We start from the raw sequence: 17,832 nt of genomic DNA, 5'->3' as shown, positions 1-17,832 counted from the left end.
CGATTTTTTTTGTTAAAGGTCACGTTTTTACCGATAAGCTGCGATGCTCAACAAACTTCGTACTTTTCTATGAGGCTATTTTGAACCAATAAATCGATTAGTTTTTCTTGATTGATGACATCACCATTTCTGAACCAATCAGCAAACAGTTTTGTGTGATTGATCGATTCTTGCAGTAGTCTCCACAGCAGCCAGTTTGGTTCTGCCCTTCCACACAAACATTTTTGTGGAGGGAGCGTAACCAAACTGGCTGCATAGGAGACTAAGTTCACTGACCCACTGACCTTGCAAACTCAACCACAGAGAGCTACGGTGCATAATCGAGGTGAAAATACGCTAGTTTGTTTACCATTCTGAGCTCATGAGCTTCTGGTAAATGTCATTCCAAAGCATTTACGAGCTTACCATAATATTTTTTTTATTAAATATAAAGATGTTTATTTAAGTTATTTGTAAAATTCAGCGATGGACTTAATCTAGAAGTGGTTTGATTTTAGTTGTAAACGCTGGACTCGACCGGCATGACAAGTTGAACATGTGAAGTTCCAAATTCGGAAGCCATGTACTACTATTCCATGTACGTAGGTCTCACACGAACTGCTCCGAGGTTATACTGACTACTAGATTGTCTACTTTTGTACTTTCGTAAGTGATGAAATTGAAGAAAAAATCATGAAGTGAAATCTATCAGAAATAAACACTGATGTGATGTAGGCTAGTCCTGCTTAATCGGAGTACAGCATCCAGACCAGGCAGATCCAGATCCGAACAGAACTTACGATTGTTCGGTTGGACCGGTTCAACACACATGACACAACAGACATGTCAGGACAGAACAGTTTTGGTGTTTACAAAAAATGCAAATGATCTCAAGTCACAAAAATTTGTTATAAAATTTCATTTTTTGTCTCGCCTCAGTATTTCTGTCTGTCCGGGGTGTGGATGTCCGTGTGTCCGTCTGGAGCTGTATCTGGGAAACTGTAAGACCTCACGAGTACGCGTGGACGCTACTTGGTGGGAGGAAGGGTATCTAAGTTTGCTCCGTAATTGTATGTTTTCGGTGAAAAATAATGCAAATTAACATAGCTAATTTGCATAATTTATGCAAAAAATCAGCGCAAATTGATAAAATTTCATTTCTGAACTTTGTTCAGGATGGGACTTAGTAATCACTATTTCCGTCTGTGTGTGGGGGTGGGATGTCCGAATGTTTGTCCGGAGCTGTATCTGGGGAACCGTAAGACCTCACGGGGCGCTTACTTGGTGGGAGGAAGGGTATCCAAGTTTGCTCCGTAATTGTATGTTTTCGGTGAAAATATGCAAATTAACATAGCTAATTTGCATAATTTATGCGAATATCAGCGCAAATTGATAGCGGTGCATGGTAACGAAACCTTGTGACAGGAATGATACACACCTGCTGATCACCTGATTAGTTTTTGGCGAAAAGTATGCGCATTTAGTTGTTAAGTTGCATAATTTATGCGGAACGCTTCTACAAAATGGTTGGAAATCTGAAGAAATCCGCCTTGTGAAGCTGTTTCTGGGGATCTGTAAGAATGCTAAGCCCTATGATGATGAAACGTGGTGGGGTAGCATGACCAGAGGATCTCGACCTGATTCGATTTTCAGCGCAAAATATGGTAATTACCTACCTAATTTGCATAATTTATGCATAATATGCAAAAACCTTTTTTCTCGGAGACTAGGGGTCGCACATTCTTCAAACTTGGTGGGCGGGTGCATCTTGACCCCAGACAGAACAAGTTTGTATTGGTTAGTGGGTGAAGGTCACTCGAGGTCATCCAGGGGTCATCTAAGGTCAAATTACTAAAACTGTCGATGGGCATGAAACTTGGTGGGTACAGTTAACATTTAGAGTCAAATTTTCTGACGGTCATTTTGGGGTCATCCGAGGTCACTTAGGGGTCATCCGAGGTCAAATTACTAAAACTGTCGTATGAGCATGAAACTTGATGGATACACTTAACATTATGAGTCAAAGTTTCGGAAGATAATTTCGGGGTCATCCAAGGTCACCAAGGGGTCATCTGAGGTCAAATTACTAAAACTGTCGTATGGGCATGAAACTTGGTGGGTACAGTCAACATTTAGAGTCAAATTATCGGACGGTCATTTCGGGGTCATCCAAGGTCACCAAGGGGTCACCTGAGGTCAAATTACTAAAAACTTGTATGGGCATGAAACTTGGTGGGTACACTTAACATTTAGAGTCAAATTTTCAGACGGTTATTTTGGGGTCATCTGAGGTCACCAAGGGGTCATCTGAGGTCAAATTACTAAAAACTGTTGTATGGGCATGAAACTTTGTGGGTACAGTCAACATTTAGAGTCAAATTTTGGAAGGTCATTTCGGGTCATCCGAGGTCACCCAGGGTCATCTGAGGTTAAGTTACTAAAAACTTCGCATGGGCATGAAACTTGGTGGGTACAGTCAACATTTCAAGCCAAATTTTTGGAATGTCATTTTGGGGTCATCCAAGGTCACTCAGGGGTCATCTGTGGTCAAATTACTAAAACCTCATGTGGATATGAAACTTATTGATGGATGTATTATGCTCTGCAAATAAGATATAGCTACCAACCAGCAAGATGTATGATTGCATGTGATCTGGCACATACAATGTATATGATTTCACCTGTTGCACATTCGACTGCAATTACTTTCACATTCAAAAAAGCACAGAGCCACAGCGCCATTGGTGCTCTTGTTTTTATTAGTTAGCTCAATGCAGGGTTAGCGCTAGGCTGCTTCTTGGGGTCCCGGACTCACCAAAATACAATTCGCACCCCCTATTTTGAAATTTCCTGCGAGTTCAGGGGTCCCTGCAGACCCCCAGCTATTCAATCTAGTGCTACTACAGATCAGATGTACTATTTATGCTGCATTTGTGCAATTCTGACTCACCAAACTCTACTACAGGGTCCCTACGGACTCTAGAGCGCTTTGTTCTAGCGCTACCCTTGGCTCAACGTTTGACCATTTAAAAAAAGATGCTTGCAAAAGTTCTTTGCTGCTTTTATACATTAAAAATGCATGAACAGACAGTTCCTGATGAGGTGCTTGTTGTTTGATCCTGAATACTGTATTGTGGAAATTTTTTGTGGGATTTAATGTGCACGCTTTTCGCTTTCGAATAGGCAGCTGCAAATTTTTAACCTGCCGAAAATATTGACAATGTTTACATTATAGTACTTCATGTGAATATATGTGGAAATATGGATTAAATGCCCACAAAACTGTCCAGAATTTATAAAATTGAGACAAATTAACCCAGCGAAAATACCCCACAGTACTAGTGCAAGTAGATTTCAGATGCATGCTATATTTGTGCTTGAAGCACTTTTTGAGAAATGCTTACATTTTCAGTTTGGTATTGTGGCTTAGCAGTATTTCAACAAACATTAAGAGCAATTCTTAGTCAGTGGCTGTAGTTTAGCTTGTATTTAGCGCTGAATTTCATTTGGGTCCTGCATGCCATACTGCAGTGTCTGTTCACGCTTCTGGAGGTGCGCACTAGTTGCGCATATGTAGCATGTTGTCAGTGCCACACCATATACGCAATTGAATTTGAAAAGTTTCATTCAATTTAGAATTAGAGGAGTTTTTGTGATGGTACCTTAATTTTCCTAGTTTAAAGTGGAAGCCCCACTTTTGGTTCAAGTTCCTTAGGGAATTAGTCAAGGTTAAAATTTATCCGTGTAAATTCTGTTCTGTCTGTCATCAAAGTAACAGGTGTATTGTCAGTTCTTCTGTGGAGAAATGGGCAAGCTGGTCTTCCTGTTTAAGTTGTTAATATTTAACCAACCAAGAGTGAGAATGAACAATACGAATTTATGATCTTACTATCCTCTATTGTGTGATTGACAACAGACAGGTCCAATATTTTATCGTAGCGGATACGAGCTGCACCAGCGCCAGCAAAGCTCAAAATATAGGACGGTAGAGGATAGTTAAAACAAATTTATTTTTTAAATTGTCAAGTTTCAAAGATGGATCTCAGTGGATTTCATTCTATGGTATACCCACGGAATTTATAGTATCTCGATGGGATTTGATTGTGCATATTCTTGTCTCATATGTACATTATTGATATCACCTGCATTCCTAGTTCCTCCGGAGCCACTCACCAACATCCGTGTGACAGACATCAGCTCCACTACATTTACCATTGAGGTCGAGGACCCAGACGATAACGGCGGGCTCAGAATAGAAGGCTATCAAGTCGGTTATCATCTACCAGGGTATCCAGAAGATTACCAAGATTTTAACGGTAAGATTTTTATAGCAAAGGAATTGGGCCGTTCCAGTTGAAGTTCATATACCCCTGTGGAAGACATGAACTGAATCTTCCAAACGGGGAGTATGAATTTCAAATGGGGTTACCTGAATGAGTGACTCCATTTTTGAAATCTACACCCCATGTTTTGGGAGATTATGGTCATGTCTTCCATTTTCAACTGGAAGAGCCCGTTATGAGACTTGTGAGGGCCATTTCACAAAGACCTGTTGTTAACAAGCTGTATGTACTCTGTGCCCTGAAGCTGAATTCACTAGGATCCACAACATGCTCATCTGTCAGGGTGCAGTTCTTTTTCCCTAATACATTGCACATTCATTGAATGACCTTTGAAAAGATTTGGAGATTATGGTCATGTCATCCATAGGGATGTATGGATTTCAACTAGAAGAGCCTGTTGTGAGAAAAGTATGTCATAAGATGTGACTTGTGAGGGCCATTTCACAAAGACCTGTTGTTAACAAGCTTGACTTGTGAGGGCCATTTCACAAAGACCTGTAGTTGACAAGCTTTAGCTCGAGAAACATTTTGATTTTGAAAGAACTGGCATTAAATGGTAACTGTTTGATCTTCAGTTTAAAAAAAATAATGCTTCTTCCATGAGGGACATGTGTCATTCTTGACTATTAGCTACTTGTTAGATAATCAATTTAAGACAAGAAAAACTGTAAGACTAGAAAATTATACATTAAAAGGGACTAAAGAGATCCACAGCTCACGTAGGACAAAAAAAAATTGAATGACAAAAAAATTCCATCTGTGGTGGGAAGGAGACACAATCAGACACATAAAATACAACAGTTCAAAAGGTCAATTGAGAATTATGACACACTTGGCAGGTTTACCTTACATTATGAGATTGAGTATTGTGTGAAGACACTAGGATCCACAACATGCTCATCCATCAGGGCACAGTTCTTTAACCCCAATACATTTGTACATTCATTGAATGACCTTTGACAATTTGGGTATAAAAACTCATACTCTACAACTTGAGGTCAAATTTTACACTATGAGTGTTTTATTGAGGATATTGAACTGTGGCATTGGGATGAGGCCATTGTGGTCCATAGTGATACTTGGTCGCAAAAATATGTAATGATCACCGTCTATGTTATTTTCATGATTTTGAACTTGAATTCTTTCTGTCTAGTGTTATTTGATATAGTCAGAACATGTCATGCAGAGTGTCAAAAAGGGGGCTTGGGCACCAGTGGTGTTAATGACATAATAAAATGATATCTGGAAAATAGAACCAACTTGGCCAGGTCTGTTCTTATTGGGACACCCTGTCTAAAAATTTTACAGTTTTGATCAGCTTTAAAAGAAATCGAGGGTTCAGAACCAGAAATTAATGGAGTAACATAGTACTTACGGGAATACTAATGAATATCTTAAATTCCACTATTCTGACATAATGAATAGGATAAGTTATGGTTATAGGACCAAACTTTTGTTATTTAAATCAGATACTATCATTGTGAGTTATAAATACTTTTTGTTAACAAAAATATTAAAACTTGGTTTTTCTCTTAATGGCATTTTTTGAGTTAACAAGGATGTAAATCTTGCTTGGCTCTTCTCTGTACAAAGTATAGGGAAATACACATTTTCAGGAAATGTTAAAGCAGTTTCAGGAATTTATGTCAGTGCTTGTTTTCATCCCTGAGTTAAGGCTTCTGGTTCTCAACCCTCGAAATCATATCTGGATGCTGGAGCTGTCTAAATTGTGTTCTTTTCATTTGAAATTCATACTTCCCTGCAGATATTTCCAGAATCTTCCACCGGAAAAGATGGAATGATCGATTGACTAATTTGTTATTAATTTTCTTTTTCAGAAACTGAACCCATTAAAGTGTTAGGGCTAACTCCTGACAGGAAATATTTCTATAGAGTGGCAGCCGTCAATGATGTAGGCGTTGGTGAATTCTCCGATAACAAAACTGTCACTACAGAGTATTACAGTAAGTAATAGCGTGGGAGTGTTCTTTTTATGGGCATTTTTGTTAACATGTTGTATCTTGTCTTTTACCTACTCTAATGACTAAGGAACCGTTCAATATTTATGCCAGGGGAGGGGGAATCCACATTTATCTTGAGGGGGGGAAACTGAATTGTTTTGAAACATGAGGGGAAATGGTAAATGGGAAACTCCCACCTCCCTCTCCTCCGGCATAAATATTGAACAGTCTCTAAGTTAGTTAATTCTTGATTTTTTTTTGTTAAACATAGTTACAATGTTGTCAAGTTTACCAAACAGGTTACAACTAATAATGAACTGCTTTTTACAATAAAACGGTTACATACTAATTTGTTTCCCGAGAAGATGTCTTAAAATAATCTTGTTAAATTTGACAGACATAGCAAGTATAAAGCACACCAAGGAAGCAAACCCCAGAAAGTCCCATTACATTGAGTAGCCATACCTTGAGCACAGTTAAATTAAACCAATCAAGTCGATATGAACGTAGAGGAATTTTGTTAGATGCATTACCAAATTTATCCAAGAATAATTGAGAAATTCATCGTTAAATGAACAAGGGTGCGATTGAGAATCTTGCAGCGTCATGTACTGTGTGTAAGGATACGTGTAACATGTATCAGTGAAGCATAATGCTCTCCAAATTGAATATGCCGCGGTCAGAGATGTGACGCTATCAAGTGGTATGAGTCTTATATGTCGCCAATGGTCTATTCCAGTTGATATCCATACACCCCCATGGAAGACATGATCTTCTCCCACACATGGGATGTAGATTTCAAATGAAGTCGCTCATTGGGGTAACCCCATTTGAAATTCAAACTCCCTGTGTGGGCGATTTAGGTCATTACTTCCATAGGGGGTGTATGGATTTTAACTTGAGTAGCCCAAGTATTGATTTTGAACTAATAAATTGTCTATAACATGGTAAAAAAGTGTGCAATTTTCATGGCGTTTGCATCAAAACATTAAAGGACAAGTAACTAGGGCTGTTGTCGACATGGCTGTTGCCGACAAAGTAATTTTCCCGATTGTCGACAAGCATGAACTATTGTCGACAAAGACTAGTCATTAAAAATGTTAGAGTTAAGCTTAAGATCACAATTATTTACCATGAAATTAATAAAAAGTAATAATTGAGCACAAGATGACAATGATAGGGCGGATTAATAGATTTCATTTTGTAGTGGTAAGTTACCAATTTGATTACGTATAGTTGACGGTAATATTTTGATGTAAATAAACTATGCATAACATGGTCTCTGAACTTGATATATGGACTAAAACGATGTATTGCTTTGTCAACAACTTGCCAACATCGGATCTTGGGATTTGATGATTGTCGACAATGAAAATTCTACTCGACAACAGCCCTACTAGTAACTGATGTAAAAAACATGAATTTGAACATTTTTGGTATTAGACTCATTTTGTGTGATTTTTTTAACTTAAAAATGTGTGTTTTTAGCCTTACTACTAAATGCTAACTTACGTTATGTTAAAGGCCCACCCGATGCACCCATCATTCTGAGCAAAAAGGATGACGGCAGGGGTGATAAATACACATTGGAATGGAGAGAAGCTGATAATAACGGCGGAGGTCCGGTTCAGAAATTTGAAATTCGTTGGAGCCTGGTAAGTTGGAGTGGACTATTCTAGTTGAAATCACGGAAGATGTGACCCTAGTTTCCCATACAGAGGGTGTAGATTTCAAATGGAGTCACCCATTCTGGTAATACCATTTTGAATTCACACTTCCAGTGTGGAAGATTAAGGTCATGTCTTCCATGGGGGGGGGGGGGGTTTCAACTGGAATAGCCTATTGGTTAGATCAAATTATCTGTCCAGATCAAAGAGATTCAACCCAAAGAATACCAACTCAAAATTGCCCTCTGTGTAATGCTCTGGTAAATACCCCCAGCCCGAAATGGAATGATTGGTGTGTGTAAGCTTGAGCGCTACAAAGGTTTGAACATGGAGTGCATGTTTTTGGCAGTAGCTTTAGTCTTTGTTTGCTTTGGCTAAATCCTGTTCAAGTGGTGGGTTAACCAACAATTAACAATGAGAGGACATTCCTGAACCTCGTTGACTTGGGGATGATTTGAAGTGACCGCCAATTATGACAATTTGATATTTAATACCAGCAATGAAGAAAAAGAGAAATAATGAAGTACCAAAATAATGTACCTTTTACTGACGGAGCAAAGTTTAACAAGCCATAACTCCACTTCTGGATATCGTTTGAAGTCAAATGATATATCATTGTAAAGCTTATGATATATATTTTCTAAACACGGAAGAAAACAAATTTGACCAGGGCTGACTTTACGAGCATTTCGCTGTGGACGGGCACATATGTACATTATTTTTCTGCTTATAATCATCTTTCTTATTTTCAGGTATCAAATAAAGACGAGACGGAGCTAGGACCAGACCCTCAAGATATCGAAGTTGATAGAAACGCAATAGCATACACAATAACCAATCTAGAGCCGGGAAAATATTATTGGATAGAAATATATGCAAGGAATGCATTTGGTTTAAGTAAATCAGACGGCATTAATATAGTGATGCCTGGCGGTGTGCCGTTAATACCCACAACTAAGTATCCAGGTGAGTCAGTGTGTACTGTGGGGTTTTTTTTGGGGGGGGGGGGAAACCTTCTCACAGGCCACCAAAATGACCTCCCCAAATAGAAGCATTTTTCTGTAGTTAATTCATTGTTTGACATGTTAGACCATTCCAGTTAAAACATTTTTTACTGTATCAGAAACATTTTATTGAAGACAATTTTATTCAAAAGAAAGACATCTATATCCTGAATTTCTAATATCGGAGTAGAGCTTTGTCAATCAAAGAAGGGTTTTGAGGGTAGTTATTCCGGATTGATAAAGAAAATCTTTAGAGTGGACGAACCTGTTTGCAAAGACCTTTCACACTGCCTGATTTAGCACAGTTTACGGCGTAAATATGAGGTCGGGTTTCATTAGCACCTTATTCGTAGTTCAATCTGCATAGAATCATGTGACATGAATATTTTTATGCGATCGATCAGCAAGTGCGAAAGGTCTTTGCAAAATAGTGTAGGAGTGATATTTCTGATGACGGTTTCATATATTACTCGTTTACAATAAGTTTTGTCTATATCCAATTTTTACTACCAATAAATTGTACTCAAATGTATAATTTACAGTGTACATGTATTTGAAAATAATCCTTACTTGCAGAGACCCCAGGTACCGAGACCCCGGGTACAACTGATGAGTCCCATCCACAGGTTAACGTGACTAGAGACCCCAACAGTAAGGCAGATAATGATTGATATGATTATCAATCTTCCATTTTGAATTTTGAGTTTTCTGCTTTTCACAATTTCTTTGATTGATTTACACAAATGTTGCTGCTAAAGACACACACACGTTACTGCTGCTAAAGATAATTTGAGTTTTGGTGTTTTTCAGAGGCTGATCCAGGTTTTAAATGATGGTCAAATTAGGGGGGGTTGAGAGGCTATAATTGGCTGATTTTGCATGTTTTTTGCAGATTTGTCAAGGGACTGTTACCCCCACCCTCCCCTGGATTCACTACTTGAAAATTAAACGGGAGTTGAAAGGCTAAGATTGGCAGATTCGCATGATTGTTGCAGTTTTGTCAGGATGCTGGTATCCCCCTTCACTTCCCCCTGGATTCACTACTTAAAAATGGTTTAATATTAAACAGGGGGGTTGAGGGGCTATATTTGGCTGAATCGCTGGAAACTCGCTATCTGGATTTGCCACTGTTTTTCTATTTGTTATGATTTAAAATTGAATTTTGTTGTATTTAATGTTGAAGATTTGTTTCACATTTTTTTGCATTGAATTATCTTAGTACTAAGCATGTTCAGAAGTTGCAATAGGAAGCACTTCGTGTAGCCATAGTTTTCGGCAAGGTTCTGCAACAATCTGCCAATTTGTCAACACAAAAGTGAGGTTCTGATTGGCTAATTGATTCACGTTGTCATCACATCTGCATCTTGACCTAGTTCTTTTTATTTTGCGATAACCGGGAAGAGCAGTCGGACACTTGCTGAAGGACCTTGCCGAATACTATAATTCCATTGAATTATTCAATCATTTGTTACACCAGCTAACCATTATTAACCTAATCCCGTCCGACTAACCTATTTTAATGTTCAGGATTATTTTCTTGAATTAATACCCCATATACGACATAATATTGGCATAAAAGAAGAACATTTGTAAGCGTTAGCTGAATTCTCTTTAAAGATGCTTCACTGCACATAGCATTATGCATCAGCAAATTTGCATTAGCACAAAAAGAGGGCATTTGCATGGCTATTTGCAAAATGAGCAAAGAGACGATGATCTGTTTACACCCTTTTAATATGATTAATTTGAAAAATAGCAAGTGAAATGATTTCAAGATATCGCAGGCAATAAGGTCCTCTCTGCAAAAGCTGCCAGGTGTCATTTGAAGATGTGTACAATATAGAACGCAGCAATTGTCTAAATGTCTATGGCAACTATTGCAGATAGGCCTACTTGCACCGATCCCTCAATATATAAATTAAGTTGATAATGAAAATGTAACAGACATTTTTTTAATAAACTTGTTGAAACCAGTTTGTTTCTTGTTCACAATATGCGATATATATGTGAAAAATGCAAGGAAACCTCATTTCACAACTCTAGAATTACATTTACCAGATAAACACTATAGAATTTATTTCTAACATCTCATGTTACTTCATGAATGTGGGTTCAAACACTTTAGAAGCAAAAATATAAAATCACAAGCCAACCATAGTCAGTGAAATCAGTGAATTGCTGCATATTCATTCACAAAAGAAGTAGATGTCCATTCAGATTCTATATAACCAAGTAGTAGGCACAGAGACTTCATTTTTCGGTGTTTGTGCTGAGTTGTATATGATTGCATGGCAACTAAGGGGACACACCATATCACTACAGCTAATGGAAATAAGTCTTTGTGCCGCCAAGCCACTAGAACATCTCTGCTTCCAGACACGCCAAAATCCTAGCAATTTGTAAATCATCCACACCTCATTCATTTCTCTTGTCTCTCTTCTCTCTCACAGGCAATAAATTACCGCAAATTTCGGGTGATCTTAGCACAGCAGCACTTATTGGTATCATCCTGGGGGCGTTTTTCGTCCTACTCATCGTAGTCGACATCTCGTGTTACTTCATGAATAGCTGCGGGTTCATGATGTGCATCTGCGTACACTGTTGCGGCAAGGTACCGCCAGATGAGAAGGACGATCTAGAATTGGGCGATGGGCCACCAGGGTATGGGTAAGTGTCTATTGTGTTGCCTTTGTAGGCTCATGTTTTTATGATTATGGAGTTTTTATAATGATTTTGTTATGTGAATTTCTTTAAAGCAGTATTAGTTGAAGATACAAAATAATTGTTAGACCATGTATTGCAGAGGAACTGTGAATGTTAATCTTAGCTTCTTGGTGTACCTGATGAGTAAATATTTCAAAAATGTTAATCAAAATTTGAGCTTAAAATGTGTGTTTACAATTATTATGCATTTTATTATTGTGTGCAATAATTGATTAGTAAAAAAAAAAAATGTATGTACATGTTCAATTTAACCTATGACCTCTCCTAACTTGTGACCTTTGAACCTTACACAGCAATAAATTAGACAGGGGCAATGGTGAAGTACCAGACACAGTCATGCCGCTCAAGAGTTATAGCGACGATGACGACGACTCTATCGTCAAGCCACCCGTGAATGGGTTTTCCGAGGGGTGTGTGTTCTTACAATAGTAGAGTAGTATTATGCTATAATAGTCTGTCTCATCTCAAGTTGAGAATAATGCCATGGAGTTCGCAGTGGCAGATTCAAATCGCTCGCTCTAACCTAATCTCTTGATGCGTATACAAACGCAATTTGTCCGTATGCTGATCACGCAACCACGTAAATGTACTGTTTCAATCTGCCACTGCAAAATCCATGGCGTTTCTCTCAACTTGTGAGGAGACAACTCTGGCGTTGCTTTATCTTATTTCTAGTGCAAGGTGATGTCACTGTGTAGTAGATTTTGCAGTCCACTTGCAGATCGGGTTTCTTGACTTTGGTTCAGAGCTTGATATTGAGTAACTGCGATGACTACAATGAGCATTGCATCATCTTTCACTAGAGAAGGGGCAAAGTATAGTGTAGTATCATGAAAGATATGAAGGAAATTCACAAAGAGGTAGCACAGTGGGCTATTCCAATTGAAGTCCAGACACCCCCTGTATAAGATATGACCTTAATCTTCCACACAGTGGGTGTAGATTTCAAATGGCGTTACTCGTTTAGATAACCCCATTTGAAATTCACACTCCCTGTGTGGAAGATTAAGGTCATGTCTTCCATGGGGGGGGGGGGGATTTCAACTGGAATAGTCCAATGTTGATTTCATCTTGACAAGTAAAATTAGATAACGAGAGAGTAAAACGTGGTGAATGGCTGCCTCTTGGTGAATTTCCTCATATGGCTTTTCAAGTATAACACAAGGCGCTTCATGCTTTTGTCACGTTGAAGGTTGCTTGTAACCGTCACTTCAAAATGTTGGATAAATAAATATGTCACAGGATCTGATCCAATCAGAACAAAGCAGACAATTTTCCATTTGTAATCCATACATCTCCTATGGAAGATAAACCTTAAATCTTCCACACAGGGAGTGTGAATTTCAAATGGGGTTACCTGAATGGATGACTTCATTTGAAATATACAACCCCTGTGTGTGATATTAAGGTCATGTCTCCCATAGGTGGTGTAGATTTCAAATGGAATAGAGCATTTGTACTGGACCCCTTCGGTTGGAAGAATAATGGCAAAAGCAATAGCCTGTGTTCTATGTGAAAAGCCATGCGAAGATGTGCGTTAGTGGCAGAGTTTTGAACTTTGAGGGATCTGCGAACTCTGTAAACTTGCACATAATGATGGCCAAGTAACAAAATGGCAGATCCTAAAAATGTTCACGAAACTTAGCCACTGCTTTATCTATAAGCTTCTACCTTAGTTGATTACAAATATGTATAAACCTCTCCAGTGGGTAAAACATTATTAGGGTTATGGTAGCTTTTGTGGAATATTGCAGCAGCCTGGGGGAAATATCAAGTTTGCTGCTGAAGACTAGCATAAAAAATAAAGGTGTGCAGATATAATAATTTATGCACAAATGCTGAGCACCAGGATCAGTGCAACAGAGTTCCATGTTTAAAGTACCTGTGTTAAGAGAAATCATACTACATAGTGGTCAAGCTAAGTTAGAAGTTCCATGTTAGTTATCATCATTGTAGACAAGGTTGCAGCTTCAGAACACTGATGAAGGTCCTTGGAAGTCTGGAAAGCTTTCATGATAAAAACCAACCAGACTCCACTATTATGATTAAAGCCAAATTAATCTAAAATGGGTTGTGAGATTTTAATTTTGATACACATTGTATATGCATTCAGCATGTGAATCAACGTTGCACCTGAAGCTGCTTAAGATTTAACCTTTTGCATAAAATTACAAAGAACTATATATAATTATATTTAAAAAATATCACCTGTCCATGTGTTCTGAAGCAGTAACTCAGCACCGACACCCGCTAACTTTACACCCATTTTCTCTTTTTTTTGTTTTCAGGCTTAACTATGTGACTTCATTGTAATCTCACAAAAGAAATTAATTTTCCATTAAATTGTTTCAATTATTAATTGTTGTTTCATATGTAATGTTTAAATTTTTATGTAACCATGGTAAACCCACCCTCATCATCATCATCCTCATTATCATCATCATGTACTAACTCATTTTGATCATGTAACTGTTTTTCTTTCAAACAAAGAACGGGCTAACTGGTTTTCTTTTGCAGACTGTTAACACACCATTGAATTTATTTGACAAATAGGCCTGTATAAATGAAAACCTGTCTCAGAAGGAGACTGTTATAGTGAATTGTGATGTTTTTGTATGCGACTTGAAATGCCCTTTTGATAAAGATGCATTTTTAATCTAGATTCCAAAAATTTATTAATCATAAAATGTAGCATCTTTTAAGCTTCAAATATCTTGCGTATACTTTCTTAGTAATTTGAAAATAAATAACTTTTAACTTATATATTAAGCAGTTCTGATACCTATAAATTTCAAACTTCTGCTCTACTCCAGCATGCCTCTATGGCTCAGTTGGTAAGAGCATTGTGCAAGTATTGTGAAGGTTGCTGGTTTTAAGTCCAGCCAGATGCATTAGCTATTGGTTTTTTTATGTGCGCTGGATAAAGATTAAAATTTGTTCCAACTTTTAACTTAGTTGAAAAGTTAAGTATAATAATATTATTTGTGTTAGTTTAACTTGACATTCACTGTCATCATATGGACATTTGCTGCAGAGAAATTGAATAGGGCAAATATGTTGTTAGATTTCAAATTCTCAGTTTGTTGAAACACATACCCTTCTTAATAGGGTCTGTGGTTGAAAAAAGTTTGAATTGTTAAAAAAGTCTTGGTTTAAAAGTCTTATATTGTTTTCAAATGGTTATAAAAGAACTAAATTGTTTTATTTTTTTCCTTGCATCATGACGATGGCTGTAGTGAATAGCTAGACTAAAAGTATAGGTTTGTAAATGAAACATAAAATAATTGAATTGTGCATCTTTTATAGCATGCATGAGACGATCATGCATAGTGTTTGATAGTGTAAAAAATAATTATTTTATGCTGCACAAAGTGCTATTTATTATTTATTTATTTTTAGTGATTCGTATCTTTAAAGTTGCATGTTCAATTTATTTAAAAGACTGTGAATATAGGTCATTATATTTTTTATTATTTTATCATAAATTTGGTTTTATTTTTTGTTTTGATATGTGTTTGCATCAATTTATTAAACCATTGCAACATTTTGGTTTGATTTTGTTATCATCAGTTGTATGGCACATTGACATAATAATATATGATACATATAGCCATAGTAAGTTACAAGGTTTTAAAACCACAAGATCAATCCAGAATTTCAGACAAACAAATCATGTGTAATAAGATATGACAAAGGCAATGAAAATTTCAGCAATTAGTGTAGTAGGGTATAGAAGAGAAAAAACAGGTGCAATAGAGATGGACTTTTTTTATAGGTTTGTACTAGAGGCAAGGCTTACATGAGTTATGTGATATATTTTTATTGGCTTTATTGGTGGGAGTTACATTTATATTGATAGAGTAAGGAATTTGAGTTTTCACCTCGATTTGAAGACCCTCATAAAAATATTAAACCTAGAAATTAACTGTTTGTGCAATACAAAGATATTGATATAATGTTAGCTTTATAGAAATTTGATAGGTTTAGCAAGTTGAGTGCATAGCTGCAGGTCAGAATTGACTAGTAATTTACGGATCAGGTCGATTAATTTGTTGTCTAAGGAGTGTGAACCATTTCAACAAACATGTCAAGGATCCAAATAGTTGGAAGGGCAAAACTAGTTCGGTTTATTTGGAGTTTGAATTTGTGCATACAATATATAGTTGTTTGAATATATTGAGGTTAGGTTTTTTATAATGAAGGAAAGGTATTTCTGTTTACAAAAATTTGAAGCAATTTCAATGAGTTGTGTGGAATATTTTGATGCATAATGCGTTACAGAATAGGACATTATAGAGTAATTGTTATGGGGAGTATTTTGACATATGGTGTATCGTAAAATAGGTCATCATTATAGTTTATAACTTAGTCTAGTGTGAGGGGTACATAGTCGATGACATTCAACATTGGGCCATTCCAGTTGAAGTCCATATACCCCCTGTGGAAAACATTACTGTTATCTCCCACACTGGGAGTGTGAATTTCAAATGGGGTTACCCGAATGGGTGACCCCATTTGAAATCTACACCCCGTGTAGGAGATTAAGGTCATGTCTTCCACAGGGGGTGTGTGAGTTTCAGCCGGAACAGCCCATTCCATTGGAGTTCTTCGCATTCTCACTCTGCCTACTGGGTTCACGGTATCATAACATGACACGCTCCAACAGCTTTAATCAATCATCTAGAAACACCCTCATACTATGTATACTGCTATCACTGCTATACCACAATGCCTCTGGGTTTTAAATGCTAACTATCTCACAATGCTCTTCTGCATGAGTACCTGTATACGCATCCCATAATGCCACTGCCTTGATCTATATTTCTTTTCTCACTGCATGGATTTGCTATGTAAATTAACCCATTATAATGTCACAGCAAAATGCATGATATTTACTATAAACACCTATAACCCAGAAACCGATGTTGAGTAGTCAAATTTTGCAAATTGTGCGAGCATTTTGAGCTCTCCAAAGTTGACAAAATAGATGCTTGGTATTTGCTCAGTTTGACTACTGTGTTATTGAAATCCAGGTGAACAAACAGAATGATCAGGAAAAAAAACAGATATAAGAACAAAACACGATACTGCACTTTGTATTGAATTTGGAATAAAAGCAGTTGGGTTGCAAATAAAATTGTTTTGTGGGAAGGCCACATGAAAAATCACACAAATCGCCAAAAAATCTGCTAAAATGAAATTGGATTGAATTTTAAAGAACATGTTAGGCAAACTTGGTTGAACTTTCTTGAATCACTTTGATATAGGGACAATTTCCCAAATGGGCTACCATTGTGCGTTTAGCTTTGATACACCTATGAACAATTTTGAAAAAAGAAAGAAGAAAATACATGTACAATGGGCTTGCTTTGGTTAAAATAATGAGATGTTCAGTGAAATGTGTGATTCAGACAAGCACATTATTGATAATTACAGAAAATCAGTTCTTGTAGAGCTTATAGAAATTCACACACAAAACTGCTGGTCTAACGTACACAGTTATTATTAATATTTTATTTTCATAATACTATACTTGTAAAATAATTTCACCCGAAAAAATCTTCTGTCACCTGGATTTCTTGAAAAATTATCTCCAATATGATTGCAATGCATGCTACTCCTTAATCTCTGTCAATTACCTTCTCATGTAACCATGGTAACACTTCCTCTTTCTCTCTCGCCTCTTGGATATCTCCCCAATTGTGACTGAATTACTTTGTCATTTTGTGACATGTGACCTGCAAATCTCCATGGCAACCTATTTGTGTCGATTTGGTGGTGTGGCATTATGGGTGCTTGTGTGTGTTGTGTTGGTGGTTAGCAGTGAGGAGCATCTACCCGGATACCGTCGGTACCCCGAGAAACGAGGCCTAAGAGAGGCGCCATCAGACATCATGCATCATCATAGCTTTATTGGTGGGTTTATATATTATAGTTACTGCATATCATATTATATTTGTTACGATACTGTATGTAGGTAGAATGGGGCGTATAACTTTCATTAAACTAAGCATAGCACAGCTGCCTCCATACAGCACTGCATTAACATTATGTTAAGTCTTTTAATTCTGCTTAAAACTACTACTACAACTTTTAACAATATATTACTTTTTCGATAATGTCCCTTGTGTGATCAACAGTTGACATCCTGTGA

The 17,832-nt window shown here is 37.3% G+C and overlaps 1 protein-coding gene across 11 annotated transcripts in view; it reads left to right on the top strand.

The window, feature by feature from the left end:
* The window catches only part of LOC140169891 (neural cell adhesion molecule 2-like), a 100,129-nt gene that overhangs the window by 74,540 nt on the left and 7,757 nt on the right, over positions 1-17,832 (top strand). For 2 of the 11 annotated variants that reach the window (XM_072193201.1, XM_072193203.1), the window contains exons 10-17: positions 4,134-4,295; positions 6,161-6,286; positions 7,808-7,938; positions 8,703-8,916; positions 9,531-9,605; positions 11,405-11,621; positions 11,972-12,088; positions 17,503-17,594. In XM_072193201.1, coding sequence (XP_072049302.1) covers positions 4,134-4,295; positions 6,161-6,286; positions 7,808-7,938; positions 8,703-8,916; positions 9,531-9,605; positions 11,405-11,621; positions 11,972-12,088; positions 17,503-17,594 — 1,134 coding nt within the window. Of the gene's footprint in view, positions 1-4,133; positions 4,296-6,160; positions 6,287-7,807; positions 7,939-8,702; positions 8,917-9,530; positions 9,606-11,404; positions 11,622-11,971; positions 12,089-13,966; positions 14,284-17,499; positions 17,595-17,832 lie in introns of those variants that run through there. The other 9 variants (XM_072193200.1, XM_072193202.1, XM_072193204.1 and 6 more) reach the window with 6 other exon arrangements.

This window comes from Amphiura filiformis, chromosome 14 (genome assembly GCF_039555335.1).
Source record: "Amphiura filiformis chromosome 14, Afil_fr2py, whole genome shotgun sequence".
Taxonomy (NCBI): domain Eukaryota; kingdom Metazoa; phylum Echinodermata; class Ophiuroidea; order Amphilepidida; family Amphiuridae; genus Amphiura; species Amphiura filiformis.
Note: the sequence above shows the minus strand (reverse complement) of the source record. Positions and strands in the feature narration are given on the sequence as shown.